We start from the raw sequence: 20,162 nt of genomic DNA on the forward strand, positions 1-20,162 counted from the left end.
ACATCTTAACAACTGGATGCCGGGAACTGAAGTTAGCTTAAAGACTTGAAGAGCAATGATATTGTGCCTTTTCGCCACAGTATCATCTACATCTACGTGATTTCTCTGCTATTCACAATAAAGTGTCTGGCAGAGGGTTCAATGAACAACCTTCAAGCTGTCTCTGTAACGTTCCACTCTCGAACGGCGCGCGGGAAAAACGAACTAACTTTTCTGTGCAAGCCCTGATTTCTCTTATTCTATCACGATGATCATTTCTCCATATGTAGATAGGTGCCATCAAAATGTTTTCGCAATCGGAGGAGAAAGACATTTCATGAGCAGATCCCGTCGCAACGAAAAATGCCTTTGTTTTAATGATCGCCACTCCAATTCACGTACCATGTCTGTGGCACTATCTCCCCTATTTCGCGATAATACAAAACGAGCTGTCTTTCTTTGAACTTTTTCGATGTCATCCGTCAGTCCCATATGATGCGGGTCCCACACCGCACAGCAATACTCCAATCATAGCTCAAATTCCATGTTATTTACCTTTTTTCGGTAACAGGATAAAAAGTGACAGCCAATAATGTTTTATGTTTTCTGTTGCACTTATTAGCCGGCCGCTGGTGGCCAAGCGGTTCTAGGCGCTTCAGTCCGGAACCGGGCGACTGCTACGGTCGCAGTTTCGAATCCTGCCTCGGGCATGGTGTGTGTGATGTCCTTAGGTTAGTTAGGTTTAAGTAGTTCTAAGTTCTAGGGGACTGATGACCTCAGATGTTAAGTCCCATAGTGTTCAGAGCCATTTGAACCATTTTGTTGCACTTATTTATATTGTCGAGTCTCTGTTCTAATTAATTACGTTACAATGGCACTCTAGACGGTGCCAAAGTCTCACGAACAAAGAACGCATTTAGAGCTATGAAATTGTTGCAGTAAATGCGGTAAGCGATTTGCACCACTGCTCGTCCATTATTATTTGCAGCTTTTCTTTATTTACACTTCTACTTTTTGTAGCCAAGTAAAATATCAATAACATTATTTCGCCATCTCATCAGAAACGTAAAACTGTACATGGACGTTCAAACAAATAAAAAATACAAAATCAGTGCTCGAATTTTGGAGTAAAAAAAGAAGTGACTGCCAACAATTTTTTTTAGGTTTTGTATCACTGTTTCATACTGTCGAACCTGTTCTAATTAATTAATTGCAGTGACACTGTATAGGAGACCTGTAATATATTTCTGGCTTTACAGACATCATATTCAGCTACAAGAAGCTCTTGTTAGATCAGTTGAGAAGGCAGCAGAGGGAAGATGACATAATGTGGTGTGAGGTACAGGTGGTTTATTCGGTACGGTATCGTGAGGAAGAGCGCCTAAGTTGTGCTACCTGGCTGCTGCGTTCGGAAGTTGCGGGACAAAATCATAAACTTCTCTTATTAATATAAGAAAAATTAAACAGTGACTTTAATTACATTTCATATGGCCTCTGTAGGAGGCTATCGTTCCATCATTTCAAACGTGATAATTACCATCAGAATGATAAATGAGAATAATAAATAATAAATAAAGACAAGCGCAGCACTTCAGAGATCTTCGCATCGCGTCTGACTTGGATGGCTGCCGAGGTGAAAGCTGTAAGATCAGAGCTGGTTCTTCAGTCTCGGGGGGGGGGGGGGGGGGGGGGGGGGAGAGACATGTTGTCTGCAGCTGTCGGTATCAGTTAAGACCTCGTTAGCAATTTCTAATTTGTAAATATAAAAGCTCAATCGCCAGTCTCGGAGGGCAAACACGTTGTCTGCCGCTGTACGTATCGGTTATTAAGAACTTAAATAGTAGTCTCTGGTTTTTTGGACTTGTAATTGAGAACTAGTTTGATAGTAATTACGCAAACAGGCAGTTCATTACTTTGCTCATTTTCTGTGAAAGTGTGAAGAATGGAAATTGTTTGTGATTCGTAAAGTTGATTATAATTCTGCAGTTTCTCGTATTCTGCTAGCAAAAAAAGCCGGTGTCGTCCTGTTTAAACAAACCAATTCAAAATTTGAATCATTTTTACGATAGCAGTTCCTCGCTAACAGTTTATAACAAGCTCAAGATAACGGACTCACGACATAAGTGCTGTTTACTGCGAAGGGACGGCAGCTGTACAACACTGTGAACATAGTTCAGAAATTATGCATTCCTCCCAGGGCGGCGGAAGCAGCTAGGTGCCTTCCGTGTACAGCAACCTTAATACTAATGAGATAGTGACACGTATCTGTGGTAACACAGAGGACGTATGAAGGAGGAAATTTTCGAGGGATTAGATTAATCATATTTAAATCCCTATCGCTATCTCTCTCTCTCACTCTCTCTCCCTTTCCCTCTCTCTCTTTCATTTGCCGTAGATTGTCTCATGCAAAAATAGTTCGATACAGACATGGGTTGGAGACCCTCCATGGAATGGAGAAAATGAATTAAACTCTCGTGTATAAATTCATCTGCGTATGAAGGTAGCACCAATATGTATATACTGACTGGCGGTTTACACACACTCGCAAATTTATCTAGCCGTTATTTCGTAAACACATGCCCATAAAATCACATAAATTATCTCTATAATACAAGACTTTATAATACCGTGGCTCGATACTTTTCAACATATAAAGTGCCTCATATCAATATGACATTTACAATTATACATTGGTTGTACATACCTATCTAAAGTTACTGATACTGCTTTCACATATTTCTCTTTACATCCGTAGCATTGACAGTGCTTCAGCACAACTGCCACTAAACAAAAACTCAAAAATGCAGAAATGTATACAAAACAAGGCGATTACGTGTAATATTTAAGTTTCGCTGTTACCGCAAATTGCAGCGTCGCCCAAAATCACGTGACTAGCACTGTTTGATGATAAGAACATGCACAGTAGACTTTGATCACACCTTGGATTTACATACTCTATGGTCTAGACGTATTGCTGTGAAAATTACCATCTGACAGTTGAAGCGACTCTAACGCCCAAAGCGGCGAGAAAGCAGCCGTAAAATTGAAGTCTGTTTTTACTCATTTTTCTAGTTAATTAACGAAATAATTATTAAATTTTTGCGTTCCAAGCTTTATTAAATTGTCAAAAGGCGATTGAGCATGAAACACTTATAAAAACAATTGAATCTACTGGGTTCAATGACATAAGCTACAACTGAATGCTTAAGAAATACTTTCCAACATGTGTATTACTGCAGCGCTCTCAACTGAAAACAAGAGAATATAAACACATATTTCAGATATGAGACGAATGTATTTCTTTTGTTACCTGTTATTATTATGACAGGCATTTTCCTTGACACAGAACTTTATAAGGGGGCTAAATTGTCGCAGACTCTTACACTTCACTCTACTTTGTAACAGATATTTATTTTTGTAACTGTAATTACTTTTGTTTCAAAAGCGAATTTCCTGAAGAAAAAATGGCTCTGAGCACTATGGGACTTAACATCTGAGGTCATCAGTCCTCTATAACTTAGAACTACTTAAACCTAACTGACCTAAAGACATCACAGACATCCATGTCTAAGGCAGGATTCGAACCTGCGACTGTAGCGGTCGCGCGGTTCCAGACTGAAGCGTCTAGAACCGCTCGGCCACAACGACCGGCTGTCCAGAAGATTCTGGCCGGTTTTGCTCAAATGCAACAACGATTGTGGAACTGGTTTCTTCTGTGTGGGAAACAGTTTTATTGTTTTTGTTCTTTTATTATCGCGTACATGTGGTTTTTTTAGCTAAAGTTGGGTAACTTGTCTGCTGCGTTAAATAATGTAGTTATTGCATTCCATAAACACTACATATGTCCCACATTTACTGATGTGACTGGAAATATAGCGAAGAAAACTTCACGTTTTTGAACAGGTGTACGACGCCTTTCTGCAAAAAAATGGGTCTTTTGCTGTTTACTAGAAATTTTTTTGTTCTTGAAGGACACGAAATTCTCTAGTAAATGTCCTTAGGTTACAAGGGAATCGTAACTAAACAGTCGTGTAATGTAGGAGTCCAGCCTCCCACGTTAGTTGGTAAACTTGGTGCCTTGTTCTTGTTATTGCGCTACAGACGCTCCCGTTCGCAAAAACCATTCTACAGACCAATATAAACAATAACAATTCGCTTTCACTTTCAAAATATCTCGACGAACTCAACAGTGTAAGTTCTTGACCGCTTGGCGCGCTACCGTGACAGTGGATAACGAAAAAGAGATGAGCGCCTACCGCGCCAGCAGCGCCCCAAGCGGCCAGTAACTTAAACTGTGAGTTCGGCGCGATCGTGAAAGCGAATGGTTGTTTTTTATTTTGATTTCTACAATGGTTTTTTTACATGGAGTAGCGTTTGCAGCGCAATAAATTGCAACAACAACTGGAAGAGGACACCACAGCTGTCTTTTTTTAGGTTTCCTAAGGATCCTGAGAGGTATATACCATCATGTTACTAAACTGTATCGTCAGGATTCAATTGCAAACTACATGTGTATTAATGATTAATGTTTCGTTTTAGGAGCAGGAAATGGCTAGTTAATAGAAGACGAGAAGACCTTATGAAAAAAGACCCAGTTTATCTGTATAATATTAGGTTTTGTTCGCTGCATTTAGAATAGAACCAGTTCATGAACGCAGACAATAATAAACTCGTGTGGAATGCAGTACCCACACTGTTTGACATCCCAAATAAACCACCTCTACTGACGATGAAAAGGAAACTGCCACAAAGATTTGACAATCCATCTAAAGCTGTAAAACAGTCCTATGACACAGAAGCAGCCAGTTCAGCTCTCCATGTATCAGTGCCAGATCCGTGTGAATCGTCAACACAGACCTGCTTTGAGGATGAAGTGGTTAGATTAAGTGCAGTTATTCGTGTCTTACAAAATAGTAATGTTTCGTACGTATTTCATTCACTTCTGTTGTTAGTCACATGATTTTCCCTGCTTCCTTCGTGTGATGACATTGTTTGGTTAGCACCTTGTTCACTGACAGATTGTTTGAAAATTATCAAATATTTGGTTTTGCGTGGAAGGTAATGTAATCAGCTCATTATAATGTTTTCGACATATTTCACCCACTATTTGGCAGTTTCTTGTACCACTTAGAATAATATAAAGATGAAGGTCGTACTTGTGGCAATAGGCGACAATGACAAACACAGTAGGCCTACAGAACGCTAAATGAGCTGTCGATCGCTTTTGCATGTAGAGGTACATGTCTGTGCTTCTTATGTGTGAATCTGTGTGTTTCTAAACTTTTGATATCAACGAGGTAAGCTGCAATTCTATCCAACGTCACAAGTGTTTCTTCACAAATGTGTTGTAGCTTGCCACTCGATCCATGGTGTTTGCCCATACTTGCACTTATTTTAGAATCATTTTTAGAAACATACAGGGTGTTACAAAAAGGCACGACCAAACTTTCAGAAAACATTCCTCACACACAAAAAAAGAAAAATATGTTATGTGGACATGTGTCCGGAAACGCTTACTTTCCATTTAGAGCTCATTTTATTACTTCTCTTCAAATCACATTAATCATGGAATGGAAACACACAGCAACAGAAAGTATCAGCGTGACTTCAAACACTTTGTTACAGGAAATGTTCAAAATGTTCTCCGTTAGCGAGGATACATGCATCCACCCTCCGTCGAATGGAATCTCTGATGCGCTGATGCAGCCCTGGAGAAAGGCGTATTGTATCAAAGCCGTCCACAATACGAGCACGAAGAGTCTCTACATTTGGTACCGGGGTTGCGTAGACAAGAGCTTTCAAATGCCCCCATAAATGAAAATCAAGTGGGTTGAGATCAGAAGGGCGCGGAGGCCATGGAATTGGTCCGCCTCTTCCAATCCATCGGTCACCGAATTTGTTGTTGAGAAGCGTACGAACACTTCGACTGAAATGTGCAGGAGCTCCATCGTGCATGAACCACATGTTGTGTCGTACTTGTAAAGGCACATGTTCTAGCAGCGCAGGTAGAGTATCCCGTACGAAATCATGACAGTGAACCGAGGAAGTACAGTACATACTGACTAAACTAAAATGAACTCTAACATGGAAATTAAGCGTTTCCGGAAACATGTCCACATAACATCTTTTCTTTATTTGTGTGTGAGGAATGTTTCGTGAAAGTTTGGACGTACGTTTTTGTAACACCCTGTATATGCCTTCTGATACTACACAAACCCTTGGAGGCAAGAAAATAACTCAAATATTTCGTAAATTACGTAGGAAATGTACGCAAAACAAACATTATGCTTACGACGCATCTGCTGTTCCCCTTAGTAGCCGCTTGGAGCGCTAGTGTCACCCCATCTGTCAAACGGTAACAACTTTTACAGCAGTGAGTGTCGCCACTGTTATGTTAGAGTGTAGTTGCGACTGTGGTACCGGTTGTTGCCATAGGGTGTACGGAACAGCAGTGGCTCGAGCGGACCGCGCCGGCAGGTTGGCAACCCTGCGGCGGCCCGTCTGGCGCGGCGACAGCCTCCCCGCAGTCTGCAGGCGAGACGCGAGCCTGACCGGTCAGTGCGTCAGCGCCCGCCAGAGAGGCAAGAGGAGCCGCGGTGCGACGTGCTGTGCTAGTGAAGTGCTGTGTTGTGCTGCTGTGATGCGGTCTCGTTGCGCGCTGCTGCTGCTGGCCGCGCTGGCGGCGGCGTGCTGGCCCGGGTGCGGCGGCTCGCTGTCGGGCCTGTACGCGGACAACGGCCTGGACCAGACGGTGATCCAGCGCGCCATGTCGCGGGCCGAGAAGCGACAGGTGGAGCGCGAGATCCTGAGCCTGCTGGGGCTGCCGCGCCGGCCGCGCGCCGCGGCGCCGCAGCTGCTGCACAGCGCCGCGCCCCGCTTCATGCTCGACGTCTACCAGTCGCTGCTCGAGCCGCGCGCCACCAGGAGCTCCCGCTCAGAGTTCCGCCTCAGCGGGCAGGAGCTCAGCGCCATCGACACCAGCGACGCCATCATGAGCTTCATCAGCCAGAGTGAGTTCCCTCCTATCTCGCTGCCCTACTGCAGTCCGACCGAAAGTAATTGACATTTGACAGTTAGCGGGTTGGACTGCTGCTACTAACAACACGCCAGTGGGATGGCACTAACTGTTCCCACTGCCTCCTCCTGTGCACAAACCATTGTGACTGCCACTTCTGAAATATGAAACATTCATGGACAAAAAAGATTCGTCTATTTCATAGCAAAAGTAACGTGAAGCCCTAATTAAAATCAAGAAAACCATTTTGACACACTTAGACACGCTATGGAGCTCTGTACCGTATGTGAATTTCAGATTCCTTGCGTGATTTTTGTGGTAGATAAAAACTTTAAAGCGAATTTCTCTCCCTGTGGATCCAGGATTCTGTGATAGCTGTCTGAAGGCGGTACTTCTTGCGAAAACATCGCAGTTTTGGACCTCAGATTCACATACTACCTAACTTAAATCACACTTTAGCATAGACAAAGTACTGTATCATACACACAGAGCCAGCCAAACTTACACCCCCATCCCCTGCAGCCCACCCTGTAAACTATCTTTCTGCACTTTTCTCTACGCATTTTTAGTAAATTTTATAATCATATACATATAAAAATGGATGTATGTGAATGTACTTCTGCAACTCGTGTTAAACCACTGGATCACCATCAACCAAATGTGGTATGATATGGTGCATTGTTGGAAAGAAGTACTGTAGCAGTAACAACTACATCACTTTGGAGTGGGTGTGAGGATAAAGAGTGGGTGTCATGGGATGTGGACAGGGAGATGGGGAGGAGGATGTGGACAAAGAGAGATGAGATGGAGAAGGAGAGGGACAAGAGAGGGAGGAGAGGAAGACAGAGAGGAGGGCAGGTGGAGAAAGAGGGGGAGGAGGAGTGGAAAGAGAGAAGTTAGGAGGAGATGGATAAAAAGAGGGTGAGGAGGAAAAGAATGCAGAGGGGACAAGAGGAGTTGGGCCGATGGGGAGATTGTATGAGATGGGCAGAGAGGAGGATTGGAGGAGATGGAAAGAGAGAAGCAGGAGAGGAAGGGTTGGACAGAGAGAGTGCAGGGACGAAGGTATGGTTAGAGAGAGAGTAGAGATAGAGGAAGAGGAGAAGGAAGAGGTTGAAAGACAGGAGGGGAGGTAGAGATGGACAGAGACAGGATGGAGTGGGGATGGACAGAGAGGGAATGAGTGAAGAGGAGAAAGACAGAGAGGGGGCAGGAGGAGTTTGTCATATAGGGGAAGAGGAGAGGGGGAGGGGGAGGTCGACAGAGAGAGGATGGAATCAGTATGGACGAGAGTGAGTGGAGAGGTCGCAGAAGGAGTTGGATGGATAGAGGGGGGGAAAGAGATGGAGGGCAGCTGGAGACGCAAAGGAGGAGATGGATGGGAAAGGATATTTGCAGTATGTGACATATGTGTAAGTGGGTGTAGCTGCAGGTAAAAACCTGCTTTTTATATATAAACGTGATGCACGAACCTGCAATGGTGAATCAAACCTACTAATTGATGGCGCATGTAACTTGCAATAGGGGTACTCCACTCATCGTGGTTCACTCGGATATGTGCACATGAATGACACATCCCTATGGGCTCCATTGGCAGACACTTTGAACCACCTGTTCAGTGAGATTTGATACAAGAACTATGTCATTTACACAGTTAGTACAGCAATTATCAAAGACACGCAAGAATATAAAAGAATTAGCGTGTGCCAGAGTATAATTCGCGCTAGGTCAACAAGAAATGACCTAATACATAAGCAAGGACTCACTTCCAGTGGTCCTACGAAATCACATTCTTGAGTAATGCAGCCGATGACAAAGGGCAGCACATGTTCGTTTACATGTAGGTTCAACAGAGTTCTGAATATATCAACAGAAAACTAGCACAACGACTAAAGCTCCCAAATGTTGTTAATCACTCAGAGAAAGCTTATTCTTGAATTCTTTTTTATGTACATAAATTACTTATACCTTCAAACTTTTTTAATTGCTTCCTCTACTGTCGCTTACTTCTCCAATCCTCAGCCATCAGAAATCTGCAAAGATCAGAAGCTTGGAACAAATAGCATACAAAGCAGCACCAGGAACTCTGTTGATAAACATGAGCGAGCAATTTAGGTGGCAGCTGTGCGAACCAACCACACTGTTGTCACATAAATCAAGTAGCGACAGAAGTCTTTTCGGTAGGTAGTCGTTACTGTTTGATCCTACTTGGATGTACAGGGTATGACATCAGTAGCACAGAAGGACATTGCCGGCCGGTGTGGCCGTGTGGTCTAGGCGCTTCAGTCTGGAACCGCGAGACCGCTCCGGTCGCAGGTTCGAATCCTGCCTCGGGCATGGATGTGTGTGATGTACTTAGGTTAGTTAGGTTTAAGTAGTTCTAGGTTATAGGGGACTGATGACCACAGATGTTAAGTCCCATAGTGCTCAGAGCCATTTGAACGACATTTACACGGGAACAATACGTTATGTACAACAATGTCAGAGTGTAAGCTTGACAGCATTGAACGATGACGTCAGTAGCTATCGGAAAGAGATGAATTTCGCCCGCCTTCCGGCCTCCATCAAAACTGTTACGTCAGTACCGAGTGAGGTGGCGCAGTGGCTAGCACACTGGACTCGCATTCGGGAGGACGACGGTTCAATCCCGCGTCCGGCCATCCTGATTTAGGTTTTCCGTGATTTCCCTAAATCTCTCCAGGCAAATACCGGGATGGCTCCTTTGAAAGGGCACGGCCGACTTCCTTCCCTGTCCTTCCCTAATCCGATGAAACTGATGACCTCGCTGTCTGGTCTCCTCCCCGAAACAACCCAATCCAACTTAACGTCAGTCACCACGCCAAGATTCTTCTTGAGGGCTTACACACATCAATTTATCGGCCGACCGATCAGAGTTGCATCTACAGAAATGTTGTCACTTAGAAGTATGCTACGACATTCTGTTTAGAAGTTTAAAACTTCCATTATGTGTGTAGTTGCTCCGATAGTTCTTACTCAAGGTGGGCAAAAAGAAACGAAACAAATCTATACAACCACGGTTAACATCTAGTCACAGCCACATATTCACATTTCGCATGCGATTCATCAGCGATTCATCAGATTGCATGGCAACTGCGAGCAATCAGCAATCAATCGGTGCGACCTGTAATTTATCCACATCTATGTCTATGCTCTGCAAACCACCATGAGGTGCATGGCAGAGGATACGTCACATTGTACCAATTATTAGGGTTTCTTCCTGTTCCATTCACGTATGGAGTGCGGGAGGAATGATTGTTTGAATGCCTTTATACATGCAGTAATTATTCTAATCATGTCCTCATGATCCCTATGTGAGCGACACATTGGGGGTTGCAGTATATTCCTAGAGCTATAATTGAAAACCCCATTCTTGAAACTTTGTTAATAGACTTCCCTGGGATAGTTTAGTCTGTCTTCAGAAGTCTGCAAATCTAGTTCCTTCAGTATCGCTGTGACGCTCTCCCTTGGATTAAACAGACCTGTGTCCATTCGTGCTGCCCCTCTCTGTATACGTTAAACATCCCCTGTTAGCCTTGTCTGGTATGGGTCCCACACACTCGAGCAATATTCTACAACCGATCGTACGAGTGATTTGTAAGCGATCTCTTTTGTAGACTGATTGCTCTTCCCCAGTATTCTACCAATAAACTGAAGTCTACCACTTGCTTTATCCACGACTGAACCATATCCGTACAAAGTATTACACCATCAGTTAGCCGGTTCCAGCAGTGACTCACTGGTATTATAGTCATAGGATACTACGTTTTGTGAAGTGCAAAATTTTACGTTTCTGAACATTTGAAGCAAGCTGCCAACCTCTGCACTACGTGAAATCTTATGAAGGTCTGACTGCATATTTATGCAGCTTCTCTCAGATAGTATACTTCATTATAGATAACTTCGTCATCTGCAAAAAGCCTGATTTTACTATTAACATAGTCTGCAAGGTCATCAATATACAACACGAAGTGCGATCAGTGACGTTGAGAATTCGTGTGTTATCCACGGATTTCTGCCGAGCCTTATCTTTTTGCCTATTTGATCCGTTGGTGCCCTCATTATTTCATGTCTCAAAGGTACCCATTCCTCTTCTGTGTCATTTCTTTTTTCCGTTTTCTTTAATTGTTGCCTAATGCTCCCCATGAAACTCGCTCAATCTCTGATTACTTCAATTTATCCAACTTCTATCACTGAATTTTCCTAGCTTTCTGCAATTTCTTGAGTTTTAATGTGAACTACATTTTGATACGAGTTTCTAGTGTTGCGGCTTTACATGCAAGAGCATCATCCGCTAACAATTTCATGGAGATTACGACGTTAAGCACGAAGTCATTTATTTATACGTGCTGACTCATCCGTCCCTACCACTGTAGTTTTATGCAACCCACAGCAGTATATCAGGCCTTTAAAAAATCGCGTGCGAGATTTTCATATTCTCTGGCTTGCTATCCGCAGACTAGTAGTCATACAGAAAAAAAAAATTCGGGACCTTTTTGTAGGAAATTTAATTTAGTTAAATTTTGTACTGGGGTACGTTTTCGCTGTAGACCACGGTTTTTGAGTGACTCAAGTAAAACGTACAAAAGTCGCCTTCAAACGAACCTGCACCCTCGCTCCTCATCCCCGATACTCGTATCTTTTTTGATCTCTGTTGATTAGGCTATTACGCCAGCAACATAGACAGCCATTTCGTTAATATTGCTAATTTTAACGTACCCTTGAGGGTAATTAAAACTAAGTGCGTGAACCCAGTTCGATCAAACCCAGTTCGATCAAACATTAACACTTACACAAGCACAGTAGCTTCGTAGTCAGAAGGCCTGTCGAATACAACGATTTGATTATTTATTTTATGATGTTAAAATTCATAAAATTGTGAAGTAAAATTTTCACAAACGTCAGTTTTACAATTTGTAAGTGTTCGATCAAGCCGGCGGCGTAACAAGCCACTCAGTGAAGATTAAAAAGGTCGAATGTGTGAAATAATTCGTGCAGTGGCAGATTTTCCTACAGTGGTAGGAGGGAGCACAATCAACGCCATGTTAGAAGTCCTGACTAATAGGGGCTGAGTGTGGGATTGTGTGTGCGTTTTTCTTGAATAACTCGAAAACGACCGCTTCTAGGAAAAGTTACCCAGTAAAAAATTTAGTTGCATCAAATTTCTTACAAAAAGGTCCTATTCGTCTTTTGCTATAGGACTAATAGTTTGCGCGTAACGAGGAAGAGAATATGAAAATCTCGTGCGTCCATTTTGTAGTCCAGATATAACATTGCGAGTTGCCGAAAACTACATTGTTAGGGGCAGCTGACTCGCGCTATGAACAGTAATGGCCCTATAATTCTCCCTTGCATAGGCCCGAAGTTACTGTTACATCTCGAGATTTCTGTTGTTTAGAACAATACGCCTTGTTGAGATCAACTCATCGTTTCTTACAAATACCTATAATTTGAGTCCCCACTAATTCCGTAGATTCCCATATGCACAACTGCCTTAGATATACTTATCGTGCAGTCCGTAGTCCAGAGTTGCAGGTCAACAGCATTATATATATGGTTAGGTGATATTTTAGCTATGCAAATGACAAAGAAATTTTCGAATATACTTGGTTTTGTATCGTTCTGTACATAAACCATGCCTTGGGATCTAGGCACAAAAAATGTCTTGTTGCATCAGTGAGTGAGTGTTCTCTCCTTCACTCTAGATGTAATGCTGTCTTCTACATCTATATGGATACTCTGCAAATCACATTTAAGTGCCTGATAGAGAGTTCATCGAACCACCTTCACAATTCTCTATAATTCCAATCTCGTATAGCTCGCGTGAAGAACGAGCACCTATATCTTCCCGTACGAGCTCTGATTCCCCATATTTTATCGTGGTGATCATATTTTATCGTTCTCCCTATGTAGGTCGGTGTCAACAAAATATTTTCGCATTCAGAGGAGAAAGCTGGAATTTCGTGAGAAGATTCCGTCGCAAAGAAAAACGCCTTTGTTTTAATGATGCCCAGCCCAAATCCTGTATCATTTCTGTGACACTCTCCCATATTTCGCGATAATACAAACCGTGCTGCCCTTCTTTGAATTTTTTCGATGTTCTCCGTCAATCCTATCTGGTAAGGATCCCACACCGTGTAGGATATTCTAAAAGATGACACACAAACGTAGTGTAGGCAGTCTCCTTAGTAGATCTTTTACATTTTCTAACTGTCCTGCCAGTAAAACGCAGTCTTTGATTAGCCTTCTTCATTTTGTATGTGTTCCAATTTAAGTTGGTCGTAATTGTAAATCCTAGGTGTTTACTTGAATTTACGACCTTTAGATTTGACTGATTTATGGTGTAACCGAAGTTTAATGGATTCCTTTTAGCACTCATGTGGATGACCTCATACTTATCGTTATTTTGGGTCAACTGCCAATTTTCGCATCATTCAGATATATTTTCTAAATCGTTTTGCAATTTGTTTTGATCATATGATGACTTTTATTAGTCGATAAGCGACAGCGTCATCTACATACAACCTAAGACGCCTGCTCAGACTGTCTCCCAAATTGTTTATATAGATAAGGAACAGCAAAGGGCCTATGAAATTGCCTTGGGGAACGCCAGAAATCATTTCTGTTTTACTCGATAACTTTCCATCAGTTACTAGGAACTGTGACCTCTCTTGACAGTAAATCACGAATCCAGTCACATAACTGAGACAATATTCCAAAAGCAAGCAATTTCACTACAAGCCGCTTGTGTTGTACAGTGTCAAAAGCCTTCTGGAAACATATGTAGTCTTGGAAATAAATGCAGATCGGTCGTCTGCTAAAGCGTCTGCCAAGGCCGTGACCGCAACAACCGCCCACCTAAGTCCTCCTGCCAAAAAGTGCATCCTTAAGCGGAGGCCTTTGCTTTTATTGTAGTTCCCATGGGGTCAGACAAGCCCTGCTTCAGAATTATGATTCAAATTAACTATTGTGTAAATTTACGTTATGTTGACGGCTAATTAGACAAAACTGAGTATCAGAGGTGGGCATAAAATGATAACTGGAACCTATTATCGCGCACAGACTCATCTCCTGATGTAACCGAAAGCTTTAGCGGAAATCTCAGTTCCCCAGTCGCACTGTAATCATCGGTGGAGATTTCAATCATCCAACAATCAACTGGGAAAATTACAGTCGTGTTAGTGGTGGGCGTGATAAGTTGTCATGTAAAACATTACTAAATGCCTTCTCTGAAAAGTACCTAGAACATGTAGTTCGGAACTCCATTCATCATGGAAATATGTTGGATGTAATGGCAATGAACAGACCAGACCTCTTTGAGGATGTCCACGTCGAAACTGGTATCAGTGACCATGACGCGGTTGAGGCAACAATGGTTACCAAAGTACAAAGGACAACTAAAAGAAGCAGATATGTATGTTTAGTGAACTAGATTAAAAAAATCAGAAGTGTCATACCCAATGAAGAACTTGAAACTTTTGGCACAGGGCAGTAACATGTAGGGGAACAATGACTCAAGTTTAAAAGAATAATTGACGGTGCGATGGATAGATATATACGCAGGAGAACAGTTCATAATGGGAGGGATCGTCCTTGGTACGCAGTCACTGTAAAGAAACTTATAAAGAAACAGAGATTACTACATAATCGGTATAAAACAAAGCCTAAGACTATAGATAGAGAGAAATACTGAATGAAACGCGTTTGGCTGTCAAGAGAGCAATGTGTGAGGCCTTCAGTGACTACCGTAGCAAAATATTGTCCAATGGGCTTTCACAAAACCCAAAGAAATTCTGGTCGTATGGAAAGGCTATTAGTGTCACCAAAGTTGGTGTCCCATCCCTAGTGAATGAGACAGGAACTGAAGTTGAGGGTAGCAAAGCAAAATCTGAAATGCTTAGCTCCGTTTTCGAATGTTCCTTTAGAAAGGAAAACCCGGGAGAATTGCCCCAATTCAGTCCCCGTACCTTGAAAAGATGAGTGGAGTAAGTGTTAGTGCCAGTGGTGTAGAGAAATAAATGAAATTGTTACAAGAGAACAAATCTCCAAGATTCGATGGAATACCTGTCAGATTGTGTACTGAATTTGCGACTGAGTTATCCCCTCTTCTGTTTGTGATCTATCGTGCGCGCCTCGAACAAAATATAGTGGCCAGTTCCTGTAAAGACAGAGCTCATACCCGTCTACAAAAAGGATAGTAGAAATTATCCACAAAATAGGAAAATCTGAAGCCAGTGTGAAGTTCGTTGGGAGGATCATAAAGAAACGTAATTCACCCGCAAAAGAGGTGGCTTAGAACACAGTCGTCCGACTAATACCTGCGTATTGGTACTAAAGCTGGAACCTTCGTATCTTGGGTTAATAGCAGAGATAGAGAAGACACAAAGAAGAGCGACACGTTTCGTCACGGATTCGTTTAGTAAGCGCGAAGGCATTACGTAGATGCTCATCCAACTGCAATGGTAGACGCTACAGGAGAGGTGTTGAGCCTCGTGGAGAGGATTACTCTGAAAATTCCTGAAGTGTAAGTTATAAGAAAAGTCATGTAACGTATTCCTTCCGCTCACATATGTTTCGCGAAATTGCCACGACGGGACAATCACAGAAATTACAGATCAGAAAGTGTCATGTTATTGATCCAAAGGTAACGGGTTCTGTCCCTGGTCAGCCCCACAATTTTTATGTCACTTTCCACTACGTTTACTTCTGACAACGTCTGTAAATGTACAAAAAGGCGAGATACACTGTTGTTCGTAGTCCACTTTAGATTGCTGGTTCCTCCGTTACTGGCAAGGTAACTCAGTACGAAAATGGTTCAAATGGCTCTGAGCACTATAGGAACTTCTGAGGTCATCAGTGCCCTAGAACTTAGAGCTACTTAAACCTAACTAACCTAAGGACATCACACACATCCGTGCCCGAGGCAGGATTCGAGCCTACGTCGGTAGCGGTCGCGCGGTTCCAGACTGTAGCGCCTAGAAGCGCTCGGCCACACGGCCGGCTCCGTGCGAAATACAGAGGAAGGCACCGGCGTAGCACCTCCAGTAGCACCATGCCAACTAAAGCACTATTGTGTTCAAACCTGCCTTCGTGCTGAGGACTGCCGTACCTGTACGGGGGCTTAACAACAGCTGTTCCCGAGCATCAGTATGGACTGGTACAGGAGAGCAGGAAAGGCAGAAGTTGCCCCTGCCACGCACCGTAAGGTACCTTGCTGATTGTAGATGAAGTACGAAATTTTAAGTCTTTTTCGAATTCACAGCCTCTTATCTCTTTTAATTATTTTTTTTACCTAATCACGTGTCTGTATGAGTTTTAATAAATGCGCCCCTCCTCAAAACAAAATTCGTTCGACTCTGATCGGCTAATTAATAGGGTCTCCTTTGTGTGGTTGTTGCTTTTCTGGTCCTCAGTCCGAAGACTAGTTTGATGCAACTCTCAGTGCTACTACAGCCTCTGCAAACCCCTTCATCTCTGAATAACTCCTACAACCTATATCCATCTAAACCTGCTTAGAGGTTTCATCTCTTGTTCTTCCTCTACAGTATTCACATCCTATACTTCCCTCCAATACTAAATTGTTGATTCCTTGACATCTCAGAATGGGTCCTATCAGCCTATCTCTTCTTTTAGTGAGCCTGCGCCACAAATTTCTTTTCTCCCCAACTCGATTCAGTAAGTCTTCATTAGTTACGCAAACTACAGAGGGGTCCAAAAAAATGTATCCACTGTTTAAAAAACCATAAGTTGCAAACTAATTGACGGAGTTGTCTCATCTTTAGTGAAAGTGTAGCTTAAAGTCCAGCAATAAACATAACACTGTAGGTGTTCGAAATGATCACCATTAACATCCACACACAAACGATGCCGCCGAAATGCAGCACGAACTACTGACTGCAACGTGTCCAGTTGGATATTTGCACATGAAATGTACGATGGATTCTCGAAGTTCATCCATTGTGCGTGGCTTTTGTCGATAAACGACGTCCTTTAATGTTCTCCGACAGATAGAAGTCCAAAGGAGTTAGGCCTGGGGAACGTGGTGGATACTCCACAGCACCTCTACGGCCTCTCCACCTTCCTGGTAGACTTTCGTCGAGATACGCCCTATCATGATTTTGGTAGTGGGCTGGGGCACCATCTTGTTGAACGTAAACTGTCTCACAGGCTTCTGTGGTGAGCGAGTGAACTGTTGTAACACACGACGGGAGTTAGCTGAAATTGTTACTGTTACAGGTCGTCCAGATCGTTGTTTGTGGACCTCTTTAACACAGCCGTCGGCTTCAAATTTGTCTCGAATGCGACGAATCGTTAAACGTGTCGGTGACTCTGATTGATACTCATTTCGCCATCCGTTGAAGCCCATTAATGTTTTCGTACTTAAAATACCACTTCAAAACTGACTTCCTTTCAACGAATGTAAGCCTTGCGCCAGCCATGTTTACTCGAGTAACTAGGTGCAACTAAGAACAAAACACTGACTATCTGGCGACTGTCATCTGACAAAACAAAACAACTCAGTACAATGCTTGTGTGGCTACTGCTGGAACTACAAACTATTACACTACCAAAGATGAGACAATTCCGTCAATTAGTTTGCCAGTTATGGACTTTTAAACAGTGGATACATTTTTTTGGACCCCTCTGTATTCATCTAATCTTCAGCGTTGTTCTGTAGCACCACACATCAAACGCTTATTTTCTCTTCTTGTCTTAACTGCTTATCGTCCATTTTTTACTTCCTTCCAGACAAATACCTTCAGAAAAGACTTCCTAAACTGTTAAATTTCTATTAAATGTTATCAAACTCCTCTTTTTCATAAATACTTGCCTTGATAAAGCCAGCGTGCTGTTTGTATCCTCTCTAATTTAGCCATCATTAATTATTCTGCAGCCAAAGTTACAAAACTCATCTACTACTTTCAGTGTTTCGTTTCCTAATCAAACTTCCTCAGCATCAGCTCATTGAAATCGACTACATTTCGACATGGTTTGCTTTCGTTGATGTTTCTCTTGTATACTTCTTCCAAGAAACTATTTCGTCGCGGGCTGCTGTGACCGAGCGGTTGTCGGCACGGTAGCTCAGCGTGTTCGGTCAGAGGGCCGCACGCCATCTCTAAGAAAAGAAAAGAAAAAAAAAACTGAGTAAAGGAATCAACGATCAACTTGAACAGATGTCATGGACGTCCGCCCAGACCAAACGCAACAAACATTATCGAACAAAATTTTAAAAAAAATAATAAAAAAACTGTTCTAGGGGCTTCAGTCAAGAACCGCGCTGCTGCTAGAGTCGCAGGTTCGAATCCTGCCTCGGCCATGTATGCGCGTGATGTCCTTAGGTTAGTTAGGTTTAAGTAGTTCTAAGTCTAGGGGAGTGATGACCTAAATGTTAAGTCCCATAGTGCTTACAGCCATATGAACACTATGTTGAAGTTGCAATTTCTTCTCCCTGAACTTTTAATTCCTTCTCCAAACGTTTCTTTACTTTCTTTTGCTGTTTGCTCAATGTTCAATTGAATAACGTCGGGATAGATAGCTTACTAATTTGTCTTACCCCATTCTCAATTGCAGCTTCCTTTTCATCCACTTCGACCTTTATAACAACAGTCGTGCCTGTGTACAAGCTGTAAATAACCTTTTGCTTTCTGTGTTAAATCCCTGCTATTTTTCGAAGAGTGTAGCCCAGTCCACATTGTCGAAAGCTTTCTCTAAATCTGTAATGCTATAAACGTATGTGCCTTTCTTTTACCTATCCTCTAAGAAAAGTCGTACGATCAGCGTTCACACTACATTCTGTAAATAGTTTACGTCAATATTTTCCAACTATGACTTATTAAATTGATAGTTCGGTTATATTCACACCTATCTGCACCTGCTTTCTAATTGTTACCCTCGTCTTGAAGTTTGAAGATTTCTCGTTTTGTCTTGTACATCTTGCACACCAGGCTGAATATGCGTTTAAAATCCGTAAAGTAGAAAATCATATATTCACATTGTGTATGCTTAGTTGGCATTCGGCCTTCTTCACCGACCGTGAAATGAAGCACAATCTACCATTCTTCATATTGAAGTTTGAAATTGTTTCGACAGAAACTTGCGGCGTCGCTGGACACTATTTCAGAATATGGTGACTGGTAACAGTAAACTTGTTGTTTCATTTAATGTTAGTAACAGTCACGGTAAAGCCTAACCTAAAAATGTTCACATTTAAACTATGGTACTTTTGGCGTCACAGAGATGTAACCCAACACGAAATATGCTATTCTCAGTCTTTGTCACTGGTAGCGGTAAATTTTTTTTTAATCCTTTACGTATTTCTTGAGACAGTCACGGTCGAAAAATAGTCAAAATGTCTTCAAATTCTTTGATAGTGGCTGACGCTGGACTTTCGACAGTTGACAGTCAACAGGTCCCGTAGCGCGTCCAGGAATTCCCTGCTATTCCCGTGGGCCTGCTTGGCTTTGTTCTCTCCGTCGCCCCAGCCCTTATACAAAAGATAGTCCCCCGACCCCTATACCTGCCTAACTGCCTACCGCTGTTCCCTCGCATACCGCTATCTTGTCGGCCTCCCCTTTTAACGGCGCAGGTCCCTCTGAAAGCGTCCACTTAGTGGACTTAGTCCATCGGCACATCGCGTTTACCTGCCGCCACCGGCTGTAAGCTGTGACTCTCCCAACCGTGCTGCATAGCACGCACAAGTTTTTCCACTCAACACATCTAATGAAACTGATATACTGCAAATAAAATAAAAGTGAGACGATTTTACAAAATATACAACTGCGTGTGCGTTTTGCAAGCCACTGTACAGTAGATAATGGATGCCTTTTTGTACATGTATTGGCCTTGCGGTTCTAGGCGCTACAGTCTGGAGTCGAGCGACCGCTACGGTCGCAGGTTCGAATCCTGCCTCGAGCATGGATGTATGTGATGTCCTTAGGTTAGTTCGAAGTTCAAGGCGACTGATGACCTCAGACGTTAAGTCACATAGTGCTCAGAATCATTTGAACCATTTTGTACATGTATTAGCGACTTCCTGTCTAATCCGTTCGCGCACGAAACGAGGGAAAAACACAGTTTAGCCAATGACTTGCAGTTCCGAGTTGGCTACAAAGGGTATATCTGACAGAAGTTTGGAGATTCTTCAGGTATA

At 42.7% G+C, this 20,162-nt stretch overlaps 1 protein-coding gene across 1 annotated transcript in view; it reads left to right on the forward strand.

The window, feature by feature from the left end:
• The first annotated feature begins 6,240 nt into the window (after nucleotides 1-6,240).
• The window catches only part of LOC126267165 (protein 60A-like), a 156,422-nt gene continuing 142,500 nt past the window's right edge, over nucleotides 6,241-20,162 (forward strand). Inside the window, exon 1 of the mRNA XM_049972123.1 lies at nucleotides 6,241-6,989. Coding sequence (XP_049828080.1) covers nucleotides 6,371-6,989 — 619 coding nt within the window. The 5' untranslated portion in view covers nucleotides 6,241-6,370. The remainder of the gene's footprint in view (nucleotides 6,990-20,162) is intronic.

This window comes from Schistocerca gregaria, chromosome 4 (genome assembly GCF_023897955.1).
Source record: "Schistocerca gregaria isolate iqSchGreg1 chromosome 4, iqSchGreg1.2, whole genome shotgun sequence".
Taxonomy (NCBI): domain Eukaryota; kingdom Metazoa; phylum Arthropoda; class Insecta; order Orthoptera; family Acrididae; genus Schistocerca; species Schistocerca gregaria.